The sequence below is a fragment of the Synchiropus splendidus genome, chromosome 12, assembly GCF_027744825.2.
Source record: "Synchiropus splendidus isolate RoL2022-P1 chromosome 12, RoL_Sspl_1.0, whole genome shotgun sequence".
Lineage (NCBI taxonomy): Eukaryota > Metazoa > Chordata > Actinopteri > Syngnathiformes > Callionymidae > Synchiropus > Synchiropus splendidus.
Genome location: NC_071345.1, coordinates 2,260,001 through 2,281,564, shown reverse-complemented (window position 1 = coordinate 2,281,564; position 21,564 = coordinate 2,260,001). Strand labels below are relative to the sequence as shown.

The 21,564-nt window shown below is 48.5% G+C and overlaps 1 protein-coding gene across 5 annotated transcripts in view; it reads left to right on the top strand.

The window, feature by feature from the left end:
- The window catches only part of lama2 (laminin, alpha 2), a 134,648-nt gene that overhangs the window by 89,991 nt on the left and 23,093 nt on the right, over positions 1-21,564 (top strand). For all 5 annotated transcript variants that reach the window (XM_053881831.1, XM_053881832.1, XM_053881830.1 and 2 more), the window contains exons 22-37: positions 1,658-1,764; positions 2,441-2,621; positions 2,687-2,823; positions 3,841-3,972; positions 5,237-5,341; positions 6,581-6,724; positions 10,326-10,502; positions 10,565-10,750; positions 10,816-10,934; positions 11,000-11,117; positions 14,048-14,200; positions 18,098-18,222; positions 18,304-18,390; positions 18,452-18,645; positions 20,077-20,219; positions 21,256-21,354. In XM_053881831.1, coding sequence (XP_053737806.1) covers positions 1,658-1,764; positions 2,441-2,621; positions 2,687-2,823; positions 3,841-3,972; positions 5,237-5,341; positions 6,581-6,724; positions 10,326-10,502; positions 10,565-10,750; positions 10,816-10,934; positions 11,000-11,117; positions 14,048-14,200; positions 18,098-18,222; positions 18,304-18,390; positions 18,452-18,645; positions 20,077-20,219; positions 21,256-21,354 — 2,207 coding nt within the window. The remainder of the gene's footprint in view (positions 1-1,657; positions 1,765-2,440; positions 2,622-2,686; positions 2,824-3,840; positions 3,973-5,236; positions 5,342-6,580; positions 6,725-10,325; positions 10,503-10,564; positions 10,751-10,815; positions 10,935-10,999; positions 11,118-14,047; positions 14,201-18,097; positions 18,223-18,303; positions 18,391-18,451; positions 18,646-20,076; positions 20,220-21,255; positions 21,355-21,564) is intronic.

The following is a 21,564-nucleotide window of genomic DNA, read 5'->3' as shown; positions in this document are numbered from 1 at the left end:
CCATTTTTCTGGACACTTCTCTTTAGCGAGGCTAAAATCTCCGGTCATTTTTACTTTGCCACGTGTCACTATATTAAACTTGGTTGTCTTCTAACTCTAATAACAAAGAACAGTCGCTTCTCACTTGGACCAGAGACGACGTCTTGTGTCAAATTTTCTCCCTAGATAAAACTAATCCTCTCCGAAGTGTTTTTTCCCTGCCTCTCCTCTCCGCGAGTCTCTGTGAGAGTAAAGAAGCTTCCTCTCCAGAGTCACATTTTATCGTTTTGGGAACATCCTGGTGTGATGAGAGCCCAGTCCAGGTTGCGCTAGTTCCGTCTCCGATTCCTGGTCTTTCACCGATGACCGACGGCTGATCAACACGAGTTACTGATGATAAATCCAGCAAGAAAGCAGCGTTTCATGACTGAAGTGCAGGCTCCAGATGGAGGGGTGACGCTGCGCTCGCGTCGCTCACCATTGGCAGGAGTCTGCTTTATTATACGTCGAGCGTTATGTTTGCATGGAAGGACTCACGCTTCGCTGCGTCTGTGTGTGAAGCTGAAATCAATGCATCCATCTGTCGCCCCCCCTCCTCCCCTCCTCTCACTCACCCAGGTCCAGCCTGGTTTTCATGCCACCGCAGCGACTGACATGTTAAGAATCATGTTTTTATAAAAGTGCGTTTGTTTGTTTGTGTGTCGCGGCGCAGCTTCCAGATGGACTCTGTGATGTTGGTGCTTTTCATTTAGTTTCCGAGGAGCTTGATGGCTGCCTGTTTTTCCCAGCAGGACTTCACCACTAGTGCAGCTGAAGTGAGCCAAACTAGAGTGTGGAGAGAGAGGATCAGCTTCTCACCGCCGCCAACATCACCTGACCAGTCTCGTCACCTCCCACACTGTTACCCCGGGCTTCTGAGCCCAAATATACAGGCAGCGTCGTGCCGCACCCTGCCGCATCGTGCCGCACCTGGAAATGAGATCGGGTTCTATTTTTTGCAGCAGTTTGGGTCAAGTTGCAGTTGAGATGTTCGTTCATACAGGAAATAAGTCGGGAAGGTTAAAAGAACTTCTGGCGAAATTTCAAAATATTTTTTGAAGATTTTGAATCGCGTTTAACTTTGAAATATAAACAATACTTGCCCCCGCATTCAATCCTGAGGAGAGTGGCGGTGCCCAGACTTGGATCCTCAGCAGATCCACCATCAGTGTGACAGAGCATCAACATGAGACGCTCCAGTCTCTCTCTCTCACTGCGCCTGATTGGATAGAAACATGCTGTGGATCCGCGGTGAAACATCATGAATGTAGATCAAACCTTTTCTCCGAATCCACCGACGTCACACTGAGTAGTTTTTGCTTTATTTTAACTAGGATTAAACACAGAATCACTTCACTTGTCTTTGGCAAATCTCACGTGTTTCAGTGAACGCACCGCGCAGAAACTGCTTTTGCTGCGAGTCGCCACTTTGCATGATGCGTAAACCGCGACTGCATTTGGTGTGAGTCCGGGGCCACTGTGCTCTCACCTCCTCAGTGACAGTCCATCACGCCGTCCGCTGCTCCTCTGGCTCCAGATAACAAATCCTCCTGACCTTCACCCCCCTGGTGCTGCAGTGGGAGGGGAATCGTTTGTATGTGTCAGTCAGACATCAAGTGTGGTTGTCTCCCTCCTGCAGCCTGTCAGTGTCACACCAACGGATCCATCTCTGAAGTCTGCAACCAGCAGAGCGGCCAGTGCCAGTGCAGAGTCAATGTGATCGGACGGCAGTGTGACGAGTGCGTGGTACGTATTCAACATCCGGGTTGGTCTGAGTCGTGGTGGAGGTTCCCGTCCTCTCGGAGCGGACCTGAGGAAGGCGTCCTGTTGATGTTGTTGTTTCCCTCATTGTGCGGCGCCGCTCCAGCCGAACTGCTGGTGGGACGCCGAGAATCAGGAGTGCGTCCCGTGTCGCTGCAGCCCTCACGGCGCCGTCTCTCGACGCTGCGACGTGGAGGGCCGCTGCATCTGTCGGCCCGGCTTCGTGGGCCGACGCTGCGACCTGAGGCGCCTCGGGTACGAGAGGCGGGAGACGCGGCGGCCCGTGGAGCGCGTCCCGGTGGAGGCCGTGCAGCAGAGATGGGGTGGGACCTCTCGTACGGGGGGCTGTCCCAGGGGGGCGTACCGGCCCAGCTCAGGGGTAACTCTGCCGGCATGTGGGTGAGGGTGGAGCTCTCAAGCATGGGTTGTGTTGTGTGTGTGGTGACGTCACACAGGTAAGTGTGAAGCTTTCGGGCTTGTAACCAGTCAGGAGTGACTGTCGAGTGCTGTGTTCTAGTGTCGCAACACCTTGAGCTTGTTGAGCTGTGGCTTGTTCTGATGTGGAACTGAGGGAGCAGACAAGCATGGTGTTCACCACGGAGCCATCTCTGCCCCGCCGCTCCCTAAACGCCCCCTCTCCTCTGCTGTTGTGCGTCCGCAGGCTGAGACACACGGCATCGCCGCCGGCGGCCACTGTGTCCCGTGTCACTGCAACTCCTTCGGATCCAAGTCGTTCGACTGCGACGAGAACGGTCAGTGCCGCTGCCAGCCGGGAGTCGCCGGACCCAAGTGCGACCGCTGCGCTCGAGGGTTCTTCAACTTCCAGGAGGGCGGATGCACTCGTACGGACACGGTAGCGCCGGCCGAAGGCGTGGACGCTGGTGTTGACCCCGAGTTTCTCCTGCAGCCTGCCAGTGCAGCCACGTGGGCAACAACTGCGACGCCAGCACGGGCCAGTGCATCTGCCCCCCCAACACCGTCGGAGAGCGGTGCGACCGCTGCGCCCCCAACCACTGGGGTCACGACATCATGACGGGATGCAAGGTGGGCCTGGCGCACGCCTCATTAGCACCAGCTCAACAAACAAACTTCAAGAGCACACATCTCATGTCCGCCGTCATGCTGCACCACGACTGCTGTGAAGCTCATCCAATTAGGCTGAAACTAATTCCTCTTCCAGGAGGAAGTTTCCCGCTCAAAGCACCTGTCACTGTACTCCCCTCGCTTTTCTCACCTTGTAGCGCACATGTGATCGCTGCTGGAGGAGGGTTACTCTGTTCTCCTCCTCAGATCTGATGCAGCTCAGCCAGCAAACTAGGTTCTTTAGTTAGACTTTAAAGGAAGGGTCCGACTTCAGGTGGCCCTGAGGAAGGGTCCGACTTCAGGTGGCCCCGAGGAAGGGTCCAACTTCAGGTGCCCCTGAGACAGGCCGGGAAGGGTCCAACTTCAGGTGCCCCTGAGAGAGGCCAGGAAGGGTCCAACTTCAGGTGCCCCTGAGAGAGGCCAGGAAGGGTCCGACTTCAGGTGGCCCTGAGAGAGGCCGGGAAGGGTCCGACTTCAGGTGGCCCCGAGGAAGGGTCCGACTTCAGGTGGCCCCGAGGAAGGGTCCTACTTCAGGTGGCCCCAAGGAAGGGTCCAACTTCAGGTGCCCCTGAGAGAGGCCGGGAAGGGTCCGACTTCAGGTGGCCCTGAGAGAGGCCGGGAAGGGTCCAACTTCAGGTGCCCCTGAGAGAGGCCAGGAAGGGTCCGACTTCAGGTGGCCCTGAGAGAGGCCAGGAAGGGTCCGACTTCAGGTGGCCCTGAGGAAGGGTCCAACTTTTGGGCAAGGTCAAGGGCCAGACCTCAGTCTGTGGCCACAGGAAGCCAGGCTGACGCTGGAGGAGAACCAGGATGGGTCCAGGCCTGCACCTTCCCCACTGCTCCCCAGTTCAGTGCTAGTATTCAGGTGGAACTGTGTCTCTCGCTGGCTTGTGCAGGAAGCTGTGCAGCTCAAGTGTGGGGATAAAAGTCACTTGCTGGTGATTGATGAGCAGGGCTTCTCCTTGTGTCTGCCTGGCGCAGGAGTGCGGCTGCAGCGTGATCGGCTCGCTGACGCCGCAGTGCAACATCAACACCGGCTGCTGCCAGTGCCACGACGCCTTCAGAGGAGAGAAATGCAACGAGTGTCAGCTGGGACACCGAGATTTCCCTCAGGTACGGGACGTGAACCAACAGGGGGAATATTGGTTTCTCACCGCGCGCCTGAAGCCCAGAGATTATGAGGTGCTTCTCAGTCACGGAGGAGCTGCCGCTGATGTGGAGGAATGAAGAGCCGCTGATGCGATAACAACATTATTAGAGTTCAGATCGGAGAAGGCATTCATTCGCTCTGACTGCTAAATAGGCTTTTACTTTCCCCCCCAAGTTTATATACAAGTTTTACTCTCAAGGTTTCAGCTTCAAAGGGAAGAATATAGTTAAGATAGAAAGTCGGTAACGTTCCGTTCAAATTTGTCCAAACAGAACATGAAATGTCTACATTCCTGTTTGAATATAAACAGAAATATAGAAAATAACATATTTTAAAATGTCTTTTTTTTCTTATATTAATAAGATTTTTTTAAAGGTTTGTTTTAGTAAAATATTCTAATATTATTTATAGTTTCTCCATTGTACCATTTTCTTCTTAAAATGAAATATTTACTAAATATTAATAATTTTTAATTTAATTGTTTTTAAATTATTTATTTTATATAGTAATATTACATTGTTTCCTCCATTGTTTAATTTTATATTAAATTAATTAACGTATTATTAATTTATATCAATGAACTTTATTTTATTTTAAACAAAGTTATTTATTTATTATAATGCAATAATTGTATATACATTTCGATATAATAATTTATATTTATATTATTTGCATTATTAACTTGAATGTTTTTATTATTATTAATTGTTGATTTATGTTGTATTGTATTAGATTATAGATTCTGTATATTAATTATATTAGATTATTAGATTAGATTATAAAACAGAATGAACACAATGCATAATACATAAAATATATATACTAAGAATAAAAATGTGGGAGACGATGGTGGAAAAAGACACTCATGTCTCACGATGTCGATCGTAAACAGGAATAATAATAATAATATTTATGGAATTGTGGGAAGAAAATACCTAATGAATATAATATGTCAGCTGCTGATCTTGAAATGCTCATGAATGATGTCGCAAGCATGTAAATGGAGTGGAGTGGCGCCACAGACCAGGAATCATGATGAGTGTTCTCCTGCTCTCCACAAAGGTTGATGGAGAATTAAAGATGCTGTTTGATGAACTTTAAGTTCCAGTTCCTCTGAGGGATTCTGCTGCGTGGAAAGATTTATCTCTGCCTGTCAAAATGAACGAGGAGCCCATCGCTTTCGCTCAGGATCAGGGACCGGAACTGAGTGTTTGTGCTTTGTCTCAGTGCACGAGGTGTGAGTGCGTCGTCGCTGGGTCAGACGGCCAGACGTGCGACTTGGAGAGAGGAGTGTGTGGCTGCGCCGAGCGGACCGGCAGGTGCAGCTGCAAGGTAGGTGACACGCACGCACAGCACAACACTACACTACACACAACACTTCGAGAGACCCTCTGGCGTAGTCTGACACCAGTTTTATGAGATAAACCTTGATAAAACTACAAAATTTAAAACAATAAATACATCAATACTATAAACATAAAAAATATGTATGGAAACAATTTAAATAACTTATTTAATATGAAGTATTTTTGAAATTCACAACTTGGATTTAATAAGAAAAAAGTGAATTTAGACTATGGAAATGTGGAAAAATTAAATTAAATAAAATTAAAAAAATAAAACTGTGTCCACCCCAGTTCCAGCTATGAATATAACTCACACCTTTTTTGTATTTTGGCCTTGTTTAAAGCTCATAGAGTCATGAATAAATAAATAATAATAAAACGACAAAACTATTCTGAAACTACTGAAATGTGCTTAAACTGCTTTGGAAGGTGCTCAGATTATTGCACCAAACAATGGAGACTGTCTTCCACTGTGAGAACATCAACATCAGGTGACTATTTCTATCGCGCACAAGACTCCTCACAGGGCCACAGTTGGTTCAGGCTTCCTGGTTGGTTTACCTGCATGTGCTGCAGGGTTGGAACAAAAACCCGGCCCCACTCTGGCCCTTTTGTGGATCAGTGTTATTGGATTCATCGCAACTTAAAATTTCCGTGACTGGACACTCCACTAAAACTTAAAGGTCATAATCTCAAAAACACACAACACTGGATTGTACTTTCTCTCCGTCTCTTTAGTGTTATATTCCATTGTTTAGTGTCACATCCTCAAAGATGGTGGACTTGAATCAGGAGTCTGACTCTGAGGTGACCAATTAGCCCCTGATTCCCAAGAGAGTCCCGCGGAGAAATACATATTTATGAAGAGCAACAGGTGACCTCAATATTCTGGAGTGAAGCTGGAGCTTCCCCAGAGATGGTGAGGATATTCAACCAAACGGATCGGAGTTTTATGTAATAAAGTTTGCACTCATTTCCATTCAGGGAGTGTTGGGCTGCTTGTTGTCAACCGCCTGCTGACACACACACACACACACACCCTTCTCATCTGTCACTCCCCAACACATCAGTGTGACATGCATGCACCACCTGACTCAAACCTGGAGTCGAGGAGGCTGTGGGTTCACTTGCTGTCAATCATCCGCCGCCACCCGTCTTCACAGGGGGCCTCGCGCCACAGGTGCCTCGGCGCGGGAACTAACATGTTTCACGTTTGTCACCGCAGGAAAATGTGATGGGAGACAACTGTGGCCTCTGCAAGCCGCACACCTTTGGGTTGTCGGTGCAAAACCCTCTGGGATGCAGCAAATGCTACTGCTACGGACTGACACACTCCTGCACGGAGGCCCAGGGGCTCATCAGGATGTGGGTGAGTAGAGCGAGGCGCGGGGCCTCGCCTTGTGAGTGACCTGCAGGTCTGACCCCCCGGGTCTGACCCGTGTCCTCCTCCCACTGGCTTGTGTCACGTCTCAGAAATCCACCGGTCACTGGAGAGCTTTGTCTCCTGGCTCAGCTCTTTCTTCACCTCTGTAACTGAGGTGAAGAAGAGGTGAAGGTGAAGAGGTTTGTGTGAATCAGACGTCAGGTGAAGCCGGACCATGGTCTCTAGTGACCTTCAGGAAGCATGTGCTGCTGTTGAGTCTGGCCCACAGTAGAGTGCCAATATTCTCATGTGGACCAATCTTTGACATGACGCTGGTCTTATGAGGACATTTTGGCCGGTCCACATAGAGTTTCGAGGGTGAAAACATCAAAATAACTGGGTTTGGTTCCGACTCGTGCTTCAGGTTTTCCATGTGTTTTGGATGTTTAAGGTGAGGTCCTCATAAGGACAGAGATAGCAGTATGTATGTGTGTGTGTGTGTGTGTAATCCCATGTCGTGTGTGTGTGTGTGTGTGTGTGTGTGTGCACCCAACTCCACTCCGTGTAATCTCACGACTCACTGGTTCAGAGAAAATCTCCCTCTCTCCAATAAACTCCCCATTTTTCTCGCCTCTGTCCAGCACACTCTCACTCTATCAACAATAAAACCAAGTGAATGTTTGTCGTTCAAATGAAGCCTTGCGGCCGCTCCAGGGTTTCCACGGAAACAAAGTTTATCGCCGGGAGCAAGCGCCTCTGATATATTAAAAGCAGCCTGCTGCTCCACCATTTACCTCCCGACAGTCGCACAGAGTGTGGCCACTGCTGCTGCTGCTCACTGAAGAGTGGCGCAGTGTCTCAGGGCTGAGGTCAGGGACCTCTTGCCATTCCTCATGGAATTGAAAATTTAGAGTGAGTTGAGGTTTTTTTTTTATGTATTCTTAAGTTCATCGCACCAGTTGAGGTCTATTGGTATCTTGCGATACCGAACGGTTCCGTGAAACGGTGACCACAAAGTGTGTGTCAGGTGACTCTTCAGTCAGCAGGCCTCTGTGTCTGCGGTGAAGAAAGAGCTGAGCCAGAAGACAAAGCTCTCCAGTGACCGCTGGATGTCTCCTCTCACCTGCGGTCACCAGCTTTGGAGTGGCCCGACAACAGAGCTGAACGTCCACTTGTCCTTCAGAAGGCAGTTGAGGTCGCTCTAGCATCTTGTCAGGATGTTCAGGTTTCTGACATATCCAACTGGGAGGAGGCCCCGGGTCAGACCCAGGACCTGCTGAGAGAAGAGAGAGAGACAGTACTGCAGCTAGCATAGACTCCAGCCCAGAAGAAGATGAGGCCCTGCCTTTGTCGTTCCTGCAACTTATAAAAGAATGTTTAAAAAAAAAAAAAATGTTAATATAGAACGTCCTTTTTATTTTATTATATTTATTTATAAATAGTTATTTATTTACTCTTTAACCAGGTGTCATTAATTTATTTAATCTTCTCCTTTCTTTACTAAAATATATTGGGAAAACTCTACATTTTTGACATGAAAATTCATTTCTTTTCTGGCGGATTGGATGATATACAAAAAGTAACAATGATAATAATAATCATAATCTCCTCTGTATTCAACTGAAATGACCCCAACAGTCCTCTTGTCAGGTGACAATATTTCATTCCTATTATGGCGAGTGTCACTGAAGCAGTTTCTCCTCCCAGGTGCTTTCCTTTATCTGGCGCGGCCACAGCATCCACACCCTCATGCATTTGCCTCCTCATCCAGGGAGACTCCAAACACTTCTCAACCCTTTGACTCATCCAGCAGCAGGGAAACACAGCAGCTCGGCTTGTTTCTCCTCAGTTATGGTGGAGGTCTGCTTTAGGAGCGGGGGAAGTCGGCCGCCCTCCCGAGCCGTTAGACGTGTCTGAACATGGAGAACATCCTGAGAGGCAAGCGGCCGCCCGACGCTTCATTGCGCGTCTCCTATTGATGGCGGCTGCTCTTCCCCGCCGACGGCCTCGGTGTCTGCGGCGATAAAAGCAAATATGACAGGAGCCGGCGTCTATTATGAAGCGCTCACCTTGAGTCGGCGAGTTAAACACGCTGCTCCTTCATTACCGTCGAGACAGGTTTGATTCATTGATCCTACCCATTCTGAACGGTGTTTACAGGAAGAAAGGGAAGTTTAGTGAAGTCAAAAATCAAACCCTGTCGCATTCCTTCAAAGCTCTTTTCATGAGCTTTTATTTTCATCAAACATGCAAAATGATGAAAGGATTCATGTGTCAGTATCGACTGTTCGACAACAGACAAATGTTTGTTGTGTGAGCGAATAACAATGGGGATATATTGGTGGCCTTGTCGACAGGAATAAGGAACACAGACAGGGTTTGCTGTGACTGGACATGTCCACTGTCCTTCCAGGAACTGAGTTTGTTCACTCTGGGTGCAACGTAGGATGAAAAACCCCACGCTGACACAGCAGGTCCACGTGTGTTGTGACTGAAGATGAAAGCAACTGAGTGTGCATGAACGAAAGCTTGTCTTGGTGAGCTAGTCAAATCTGACTTGGTGAACTATGACGTGAGAGTCTGAGAAGAAAACAAAAACAAAACAAAGGCAGAAATAGACCAAATACAGACATCTCAAACTGGGTCGACGAGGATCCTCACCTGCTATAATACTGATGTGGAGTCTGAAATGAACTTCATTTTACTTTGTTTGATTTATTTTTTAGTCATGTCTTTAGGAGCAGTTGGGCCGCTCATTTTTGTTTTTGTATTACACCTCTGGGTCATGAGACGCTCAGTTTGATGGTGGCAATAGTCAGTCACTGAACTGACTTGACAGCTGCAAATCTGTGCTAGTTACCAACTATGGAGATAGTGATGGCGCCCCCCCCCAACAGAAAAAAAAAACTGTTGATGAAAGCACCTGGTGAGGCAGTTTTGAAAATGAATGAGAACATTTTATGGCAATGCTTTCATTTACACTTATATCTTCTTTGGAGTGTTGGTTTTATTATATTTATTTTGTTCAGAATTTGATTCAGTTTTCCCTATTTTCTCAACAGTTTGCATCAAGTCTATTTTTTCCTTTTTTTTGTTTTTAGTAAATTTGATGAATATGACTTTGCCTGGTTCTTCTGCTGGTTGGACTTTTCGATGACAGTGCTGTGATCACGTGGTTTCATGTCATTTCACGAGGTTTCGGTGTGTTAACGTGTAAGTAGATTAGATACGGTTGTTGATCACAAATGAAATCAAGAGTCATGAGTCAGTTCTATTGCATGGCCCCAGACCCGTTTGTCCTGGGAAAGGTGGGCCCTGAGATCAGGAAGGTTCAGAGCCCCGGGTTTAGTCTTGTGTTTGGAGTGATGGACGGACGAGGCTTCATGAAACAGTGTTTTCAGAGGTCAGTCTTTGTTTAAATTGGTGTTTCACTGAAGCAGTTTTTGGGCAGATAGTGCCCTCTGGTGGGCTCTGAAATGAGGAGCCTGCTTCATGAAGCCTGGTCAGGCCATAACTTCTTGGTTGGTATTTATCTTCTTCGGCCTTGTGTTTTGTAGTTTCCTTCCCAGTTGGCTTCATTCTGAATGGTCCGCTTTCCTTGCTGCAGTTGGCGCTGAGGCCAGAGCAGACGGTGCTCCCCCTGGTGGATAAAGGCAACACAGTGGAGACCCAAAGCGGAGTGAGCTTCCAGCACCCGGAGATCCTGGCCCACTCTGAGCTGGTCTCTGCTGTTCTCTCTGAGCCGTACTACTGGAAATTGCCCGAGCAGTTCAGAGGCTCCATGGTAGGAGGTTGTAATTTGACCCCTGACTCCACCCCCTGACAGCGGCTTCCCTCCCTCCTCAGATCACAGCGTACGGCGGGAAGCTCAAATACGCGGTGTACTACGAGGCGCGGGAGGAAACGGGGCCGTCCTCGTACGAGCCGCAGGTGATCATCAAGGGCGGTCCCAACCGCAACATCGTGATGACCCGCCACGTTCCCGGGCTTCACATCGGCCAGCTGACGCGCCACGAGCTGGACATGACTGAGGTGGGTCCCGGCACAGCGGCAGGTCCCAGCCAGGAAGCCGGTGAGAGACGCGTCTGTTCCTGCAGCACGAGTGGAAGTACGCGGACGGCCGCTCCATGACCCGAGAGGACTTCATGGACGTCTTGTTCTACGTGGACTACATCCTCATCAAGGCGTCGCACGGCGGCGTGATGAGGCACAGCCGGTACGCACATCATCACTCGACCTTTAGAGGACCCCGGACCCTTATTCTGCTCCATGTCTCCTCAGGATTTCGGAGATCAGCCTGACTGTCGCTGAAGAGGGCAGGGCCAGCACCGAGAGCGAGAGAGCCCACCAGATTGAGAAGTGCGACTGTCCACTCGGCTACTCCGGATTCTCCTGTGAGGCAAGTGCGGCACGCGGGACCTTATCACCCGAGGGTCATGTCCGTTTATCTGCCCATGAGTCGGAAACCTCTGTTTCTGAGTCCGACACATGTACTGTGAGCGCACCCTGGTGGCAGAACTGGCCAACTGAGCTGTGTCTTTGGTGACTCAACAGGACGTGAGTCAAACTCACGAGTGCCTCAGATCCGAGCGAATCCCTACAGTGATGGACGTGAATCCGTCATGAGTCGCTCAAACCAAAAATGATCCGCTTTCCCGACACTTTTTGAATCGGACAGTTGCGTGGCAGTGATTCTCCGTTAATCATGTTCCTCTCACTCTGCAATAATCACATTGGGAGAAGAGAATGTCGTTTCTATGGCGACGTGGAGGAACTTTGTATTTCAGGGATTCATTAATGTTATTGAGTGTCGCCTTCACACCGATGCTAAGTCAATCTACAGCGGCAGAATGAACTTCCGCTCGTGTCTCCGCCGTTTCCAATTTACAGTCGGCGCTAAGCCGCGGCGGCGCCGCTTGTGTTTTTGGTGTGGTGTCTGATTGAGTGTTTTTGCCTTGGCGAGTCGGGATTAAGCCTCGGCGAGCGTCGCCCTCACTCCTCTTTCTGTGGAAGCAAATGAACTTCCTGCTGCATCCTGGCTCGAGAGGAAGGAGGTGTGACTCCGTCTGGAGCTGGGATTTCAGAGAAACAAGCATCGGTCCTGGAAATGAAAGCAGAGGTTCAATACAGGTCGGGAAAGCTGTGAGCAGAGAAGCTGATGAAATGACAACCATCAGACAAACCCTGTTATTACAGCGCAGGAGTGATGAGACAGATGAAGTTCATATGTGTGTTGTGTTCAGTTCTCACTGGAACTGTCCGCTGCTGAATGTGAAGCGGCTGAGATCAGGACCAGCTCCTCCCACTGCTCAGTCGGAGACGCCGGGGAACTAGCTTCCAGTCCAGTCGGAGACGCCGGGGAACTAGCTTCCAGTCCAGTCGGAGACGCCGGGGAACTAGCTTCCAGTCCAGTCGGAGACGCCGGGGAACTAGCCTCCAGTCCGGTCGGAGACGCTGGGAAACTAGCTTCCAGTCCGGTCGGAGACGCTGGGAAACTAGCTTCCAGTCCGGTCGGAGACGCTGGGAAACTAGCTTCCAGTCCGGTCGGAGACGCTGGGAAACTAGCTTCCAGTCCGGTCGGAGACGCTGGGAAACTAGCTTCCAGTCCGGTCGGAGACGCTGGGAAACTAGCCTCTAGTCCGGTCGGAGACGCTGGGAAACTAGCCTCCAGTCCGGTCGGAGACGCTGGGAAACTAGCCTCCAGTCCGGTCGGAGACGCTGGGAAACTAGCTTCCAGTCCGGTCGGAGACACTGGGAAACTAGCCTCCAGTCGGAGACGCTGGGAAACTAGCCTCCAGTCCAGTCGGAGACGCTGGGAAACTAGCTTCCAGTCCAGTCGGAGACGCTGGGAAACTAGCCTCCAGTCCGGTCGGAGACGCTGGGAAACTAGCCTCCAGTCCGGTCGGAGACGCTGGGAAACTAGCCTCCAGTCCGGTCGGAGACGCTGGGAAACTAGCCTCCAGTCCGGTCGGAGACGCTGGGAAACTAGCCTCCAGTCCGGTCGGAGACGCTGGGAAACTAGCCTCCAGTCCGGTCGGAGACGCTGGGAAACTAGCCTCCAGTCCGGTCGGAGACGCTGGGAAACTAGCCTCCAGTCCGGTCGGAGACGCTGGGAAACTAGCCTCCAGTCCAGTCGGAGACACTGGACTGGATGCAAAGCAAGACAGTTACGTGACCAAAAGACAGGAAATAAACACAAATGGAAAAATACCAAACAGATTATCACCACCAACAAAGTTAGTTTGACATAATAAGGGTGAATTTCACTCCTTCCCTTAATCCTCCGTCTTAACCCTCCACCTTAGACCATCCGTCCCAATCCTCACCATAAAAATTGAAATGGTCCCTTCAAACCGAGGTTCCGGAGCCGACTTGAAACCAAGTGGGAAGATGAAGCGCGGACAGATTCCCAGGACACCAACGTGTGAAGTGAACAGCATGACTTGTAAACAACCAGGACGTTTTAGTTACAAGGGCGACTCTTCCGTTTGTTTGCTTGCTCCTCTCAGAAACAAGTACCAGTGTTGAAGCAAATAATCCCTCAAATGTGTGTAAACTGAGATAATAGAATGGTTTTAGTAATCTTCTTTAGCAAAGAAAATACTTCTGTGTTCTTTATTTCGTCATCTATGGCGTTTTGCCCTCCATTTGTGATTGGCTGAAAATGTGCAAAGCATTCTGGGCAGTCTGGGTGTTCCTCAAACCTAAGGTAAGTGCTGGGGAGTCTCAGAATTGAGGAAGATGCCTTCCTCAGTCTTGCTCCTTACCTTCGCTTCCTGAGATTCGGAACAGCCCTTGCTCTCCACGGGAGCATGCATTGTTGAGGTTGAGGTTTGAGGATGGAATTGGAATTCACCGTAAGATACATCCACTCTCCTGCGTGGAGACGCTCAGACGTCATTCAGGAGAGACTCGGAGGAGATCCTCTGCTCCACCTCATGGATACCAAACCATGGATCCCCGTCAGTAGACGCCTCTGGGTGGACAACATTCAACGGACCGAGCTAAAGCGCCTGCTGCAGGAAGCAATGCAGCGGCCAGTTTTAAGGTTTCCAGGTCGCACGGCGGCTGCTGGCCTGACAGATGGCTGCTCTATTTGTAGCTGCTGTAGTTGTTAAAGTTTTTTTAAACGGGCGTTTAGCACTAGCAGAAGGAACAGATGGCTCTTTAAATGGACTCCATTAATTATTAGTGAACAGGCGAGAGTGTGTGTGTGTGTGTGGCCAGACTTGGTGAAGGCAGTAGCCCTGGTCACCGTGGGAGTTTTGAAAACTTGAGCCTCGTAGTGAAGGCGGTCTTCTGTTCACCATCTCACATTCACGCCCGCAGGAGTGCGCCGCAGGTTTCTACCGACTTGGCAGCGGCGCGGCGGCGTCCGCCCCGGCGTCCGCGGCGCCCAGCGCCGCTGGCATGGGCAGCTGCGTCCAGTGCCAGTGCAGCGGCCACTCGTCCACCTGTGACCCCGACACCTCCATATGCCAGGTGAGTGAGCGAGTGTGGGAGGAGGGGCCCCTGGAGGCCCCCGTGCAGCCGCGCGCCAGATTGCTTCTGGAGAGGGGCTGGACAGGTGTGTGTGTGTGTGTTGGGACCGGTGTCAGCTACTGTAATTAGCCTGCTGATAATGAACGACTTTCCTGCAACATCCTCCTCTCCAGTCGTCACCCAGGTGTCAAACGCTTCTTCTCTCTGCCTCTATAAACTCAGTTCCTTTAACAATACAGGGGGAGCTGAATGTGCTGAGGCAGATCAATATGGTGCAGGATGGGAATGAAGGGATTCAGATGAGGCGCGTGGTGTGCAATAAACTGATGTGACACATGTGGCAGAATCATTTTGATGTGCACATTTCAAATACACAGCTTTTTCAAATGAAAAAGTGTGGAAGAAAATACAGGCCAAATTCGAAAAGGAATTGGCAAATAAATATTATTCTGTACATGTATATATACAGTATATAGTAATACTGCGTATATGAGGAAATAAATGAGAGCAAAGGAATTGGATGTACATTTGCATATTTATGTTCACATTTCTGCATGTACTTTTATGCATATATATGAAATTTAAAATGTAAACATAAATGTGGCACAAAGTATGAAATAATAACATAAATCATTAAAATATACGTAAATAAATAAAATATACGTGCAATATACGTAGTTATATCTAAACTGATAAAAAAATAAACAAATGATTGAGAGTTATGATGTAATTCATGATTCCATTTCATTCCCACTCCTGGTATGGCATCAATGTGGATATTGAGAAAAAAGAAAGGAAAAACATGTGAACAAAATTTGTGAAATAAATAAGAGAAAATGGACAAGTCAGTGGATGAATATATGTCTGATACTGGCAGCACGTCATGTCGTGTTCTGCATGCAGAATATTTCTCTCAAATAAAGAGGGAATGTCCAAGAGGAAAACATGACCATGAAAACAGCAGGTGCAGGGAGGAATGTTCATTCACAAAGTCGAGAACAAGTTATCGATCTATAAAGTGTTGCTTTTCTGACGTTCATGTTCATGTCCAGCTAATAGAGACATGATGTGTGGACCTCAGAAATGTTGTCCCTTACGCTGTAACACATCACAGTCCAGCTTGGGACAGAAACCCTGAGTAGTGAGACCGACCCACAAAATAAGAGTATTGAGCGGAGGCACAGAGGCAAGAGCCGCAGCAGGTCTGCCCAGCTTTCTCCACTCCCTCTGAAAGGCTGCACTGCTGGCTGCAGCAGGCACAGCTGCATTCTCAAAGTGTTTAAACCAACTATATGAGCCCGGCGTCACAAAGAAATGTGTCTCCTTCAGTGTTGTGAGGCCTCTGGATGGTGAGCTCATGTGAGGCCTCAGCTCAGAAAAAAGAAAGAGGTGCCGTGTGAACGTGTTGAAAGAGTTGGAAACGGAATAGATTCAGAAACACACCCATGTTGTCTTCCTGTCTTAGTGAGGACCGTCATTGACATACATGGACATCACCCTTCCCCCAGCCTCTCCCCCTGAACCTAACCTCCAAAAGAAGTGGCCAAACTTAACCTTTACTCTTCTTCTACTCTGAACCCAAGTGAAATCTAAAATCCAGGAATGTCCTCTCACTCTGTTGATAAAAACACATACAGGTCCTCACAAAGACAGGCACACACACACACACCTACACGGCTCAGATTGGCTCATAAACAGCCGTCACGCGGTGCCGTCCTCACGCTGTTCCCTCGGGGCCCGGGGGGGGCCGGGGGGGGGGGCTGCTGGCTGCGTTTGTTCAGTCACGAAGTTGCCTCTTATAACGAGTCGAGTCATTTCTATTAACTTGCCGTGTTTCTCGTTACCGCTAATTACCACAGAAACAAGCTCGTTTAGCATTTTCAATTTGGGTCGCGGCGCTGCAAAAATGCTAATGACACCGTTACGGAGCGAGGGCTGGGAACAAAATGGCTGGGAGGCAGAATCAAGACGGAGGGGGGGAGGAAATCAGAGTGCAGGTAGGCAGCAGAGTCGACCACGGAAACCAGGACCAGGAGTCAAAGTCAAACAGTTTTCACTGAGTGACTGGGTGTGTTTGGTACCAGGACCAGGTCCATGTTCACACTCTTCAAACTGAGCTGAACATGAAGGAAGAAGAAGCGTGGACTTCAGCAGTTCTGTAGTGGAGTCAAAGTCAAACAGTTTTCACTGAGTGACTCGCTGTGTTTGGTACCAGGACCAGGTCCATGTTCACACTCTTCAAACTGAGCTGAACATGAAGGAAGAAGAAAGCGTCCACTTCAGCTCTTCTGTAGTGGAGTCAAAGTCAGTTTTCACTGAGTGACTCGGTGTGTTTGGTACCAGGACCAGGTCCATGTTCACACTCTTCAAACTGAGCTGAACATGAAGGAAGAAGAAAGCGTGGACTTCAGCAGTTCTGTAGTGGAGTCAAAGTCAAACAGTTTTCACTGAGTGACTCGCTGTGTTTGGTACCAGGAGCGAGTCCTCCTGGCCGCTCAGAAGGCCAAACTCAACACGTGAGAAGTAAGCCCTTCTCCTGCTCATGCGGACCCTCGGCGCCGCGTGAGTCAAAGTAAACAGGTATTTCCAACGCTGAAGGGAAGAGAGGAAGCTGTGTGCGCCGTGAGATGGCACCTCTCCGCCGTCTGAGCCCCCCCGCTGGGCTCGGGCCGGCTCATCGTGGGGGGTGGGCAGGCCCAGGAGAAAAGCGCCTGGTCATTACCGCGTCTTTATTTCCTTCTGGAAGGAAATGAAAAGATAAATAGTCCATCAGAGGAGAGCAGAAGCTGTGGGCGATGAAAGGATGGAGCGACCGGCCGCTCCTGCTGCCATGGTCCTGGGTCTCAGAGACCTGCGTGATTTCACCCGTCTTCACCAATGCCATGTGTAATGGATGCACGGAACCGACGTCGGGGGGCGGCCATGTTGCAGTCGTGTCAAGCTGCTGGGTTTTATTGTCTTGATGATTCCTAAAGAGAAGAAGCTTTAGTTTGAGAGGGGGGAAGGTGGTGAATAACGTCACAACATTGAAGCATAAAATACTGTAAATGAGCTCAAGACATTTTGTAATGTGTTGTTTCATTTTGAGGGCAGTTTAGCTTCACGTAGAGATGCGCTGGTGAGGCGTCATGAAACAGTGTCCATGTTTTCTGAGCCCACTAGAGGGCAGTGATGGTTTACCATCAATGTGAGGTTTCATCGAATAACAGTTTTGGGTGGATAGCGCCACCTAGTGGGGCCTGAGTAAGTAAGGACACTGTCATGAAGCCTCATCAGCACATCACTAGTTCTATGTACTTTCAGATGCACCTCAAAGTAATTGAACTAGTATAACAATAACAATATTTAAGCCATTATGACCGCTTGTGTAATACCAGTGTAATTGCAGCTCAAACCACACCAGCTCCACTCTGAGTATCAGAAGGATGATGTCACTGTCCAGCCAACATTTCCAGAGGGTTAAGATGCTTCGGGGGTGTAAAAATCACAAGTCACAGTTATCGTGATACTTGATCGTGCCGTATTGTACAGATATTTTAAGTGGGCTGTATTGATATTTATTACCTAGTTTATTGATGACTGGAGCTGTTCTTTCCTCCGTTGCACTGTCAAGTCTCACTGGTCTGATTTCACAACAATAATGTTTTATTGTGTTTATTGTAGGATTATTTACAGTCAATTGTTATTTACGTTTCAATTTCTTCCCCTGGACACAATAATGTTTTCATGCGCACAATATTGTTTGCTTTGACCCACTTAAAAGGTGGCTCTTGTAGATAAATATTACAATATAATTTGCAGTATATGGCGATGTATCACATCGGAATATTCGTATTATTGTCCCTATGAGAAGAGTTCATCTTTTCGCGGTGTTGTGTCTTGGCTTTGTGTGTCCAGAACTGTCAGGACAACACGGAGGGGGACCAGTGTGAGCGCTGCGCGCCGGGCTTCTACGGCGTGGTCCGAGGTTTCCCCGACGACTGCAAGCCCTGCGCCTGTCCCCTCACCAGCCCGCAGAACAAGTACTCGCCCTTGTGTTGCACCTGAAGTCACCGACGTGTGTCTCCGGCGGTTTGCTCACGCCGCTGTCTCTTGGTTGCCAGTTTCAGTCCCACTTGTGTGGCGGAGGGTTTCAGTGACTACAGGTGCACGGCGTGTCCCGAAGGCTACGAGGGCAAATACTGCGAGAGGTCAGACACGCCCGCAGGATGGGAACCACAAACCAAGTCCTCATCGTCGCTCCCATTGCAGGTGCTCCACTGGTTACCACGGTAACCCCCAGCTGCCCGGCGGTCACTGCGAGGAGTGTAAGTGCTCGGTGTGGGGGGCGTGGCCCGCGCCGTGTGACCCTGTCACGGGCCAATGCCAGTGCAGGGATGGGGCCACGGGGACGGCGTGTGACGGCTGCATGGACAGGCATGTGTGTGGACCCGCAGGCATCACCTGTAAGACTAACACACGTTTGGTGTTGAGCATGTTTCATGACGTGTCGGCGGTTTTATCGGTTTATTGGAGTTTAATAGGCCAAGTGAGAAGGATGTTTAAATTCATTACATACATTTACTACACATACTGCTTCTAAATGTACAAATGTAGAACAAAAAAATTATTTCCTTTTTGTGTTTTATCTTTTCAAGTGTTTTACAAATATTTTTTATCATCAATCTGTAAAAAATGAAGATATATAATTAGTAATATAGTGTAAAAGTAAAAATGTCAACGTAATTTTTACTTTTTCTATGATCTAATTCATATTCTCAGCTCATTCTGTGCCAGCATGTGACTTCTGTTTGTAGTGAGCTTTCACTTGAATAGGTTCTTCACTGTCTCCACTGATGCAACCGACGTGTGTGTCTCCGTCGAGAGCAAAGCTGGAGAGATGAAGCGGTTGAAGTTTGACTCTCGGGTTTCTCTCCTTCAGCGTCTGGGAGTTGAACTAAACAGCAACTTCTATGTTCTGTATGAAAATGATGATGAGGAGGAGGAGTTTAGGAAAGTGGTGGCGTTCGAACCACCACAGCTGCCTTGCTCACTAGCACCCCACCGACGTCCCCCGACTTTGTTCTCTCGGCGGGGCTCCCTCTTCCCCCCGACACTCTCACCTGGTGTCGTGATTCTCACTCCTTGTTGCCAGCCAAATGCAAATCAGCCGCTTTTCGGGGGTTGCCATGGAAACCGGCGCAGCCATGGCACCAGTCGTGTCCAATAATTCAGATGTAATTTGGGGATAATCTAAAGCTGATGTGACTGTAATGGCCAGTCCAATTTGGGTCCATAGGAGGGTCGGGGCTCACCACGGCGGCCGGGTGAAGGTGACTTCAAACTGTCCAAACTCAGAGGCAGGGCCAACCATTCACTCCGAGAAGCGCCATGATATGCTGGGTTCCCCGCTCTGATTTCTTCCCCAACTTTCCCTCCTGCCGCTTGTATGAGAGGATCAACAGTCAGACTGAGTCCACCTCTGAGATCAGTGCCTGAGCTTGCTCCTCCAAACATCTCTGACCCGACACAGTGTCAGAGATGGATGCACCACAAAGTGTACTTGATTTCTTCCGTTTCACGTCAAGACAAGTCGGCAGGAGGGAGCGGCGTGGCTGTGTGTGGTGGACTGCCGACGTCATGTTGAGCAGAACTTAACGTGGACTGATGCATGAAGAGCTTCCTCTCCACTGCAGCTGGAGAACAGACGCACTACTGCAGCGATGCTCTGCAGCGGTTTGGTGTCACGACTCACAATCCATGTGACTCAGAAAAATAACTGCACGAAGAGGAAGATAGATCCTGAATATTTCATTTCAAACACAAGCTCTGTCAGCCTCATCCATTTTGTACTGAAAATGGATGAGGCTGACTCCCCCCCGATCCTCTTCCTGCAGCCTGCGACGACGACTGCTCGGGCCTGCTGATCAGCGACATGGACCGTCTGTACCGCATCATCACCGACGTCACCCTCACCACCCCGCTGCCGCCGCCGTACAAGATCCTCTACCACTTTGAGAACATGACTGAGGAGCTGAAGGTAGAGCGCACACGCAGCTTCCCACCCTCATTAGTCCAATTTAGCTCCGCAAACTTCTGCCACGTCGAAGAGCGCTCGCCGAAACGTTGACACGCGGCCAGTCCAAACACTTGGCAGCTTCTTAGTCCTATTAAATGGATGACATGAGGCTCAGTATCCCAGCTGACGGCCGTCACTTTCTCCCTGCGTTTTGTCAATTCATTGGACCCCAACTGCACTCGTGCAGAGGAAGAGCTGCAGGCTACAGAAACATCTATATATATATAGATGTGTATATATATATGAAAGAAATATTGTGTTAAAAAAATCAAACAAATGCTAAAATAAGGAAAAACAAATGGTAGCATTTAGATAATGATGTACAGGTCCCATTCAAAAATGTGGAAATAATGTTCCATTGTTAATGGAATCAAATGGAATGACATGGAAAAACAAATGAGAATAAAACCATTGAATTAATGAATTAAAACCAGCATACGTATACTTAAATAAGTTGTACGTAATATTGCCTTGTTAGTCACTCCATTGTGAGTCCTTTTGATGAATGTGAATGAAGTCAAAAACCGTGTTCGATTAAAGAGCTTTGTTTAAAAAAAAAGAAAAATATGAAATAATACATTTAATTTCAGGAAATTCCAAACCATGGTATTTACATCCATTGTTTTAATCCTATAAAATTTTAAATAAGTAGAGAAATTATTAATTTAGAATTTGTTTGTAGAAAAAAAGAAGAAAAATTTACAAATTTAAAATTGTAATATTTAAACAATTTACCAACTGAATAAATGCAAAAACGTATTTTTATGTATTTTTATTTGGAAGAAAAATGTGAAAACAGAATAATATTAAACTTGTAAAGAATGTCATCTTATAGCAGAGTCATAAATAATGATGTGAGCAACAGTAAAAGTGAAATTGTCTCCACTGTAAGTGGATTGAAGAGGAATAGGTTTTGCATTCGACCGATTCTTCCTGCGTTTCTTGTTCTGATGGACCTGAGCTGCGGCTGCTAACACGTCTGCGATCCGTCCCACAGCACAGACTGTCGCCGCTGAAAGCTCCGGAGAGGTTACTGCAGCTGGCCGACTCCAACCTGGGATCCCTGGTGGTGGAGATGGACCAGCTCCACAGCCGGGTAAACGCTGGGCTTTTCTCGAGTCCCTCTCAACTTTTATGTTTCTCATGGTTTGTTCACGGGACTCACGGCCTCATGTTTGAGCCATGAAGATAAAAATACCTATATTATTGTCACAGAATTGATGACACAGAAAAAAAACAAGTTGATTCTATGTACCGACCCGTCATATTTTTTCAATGGATAATTTTACTGATTTATTCAGCATAA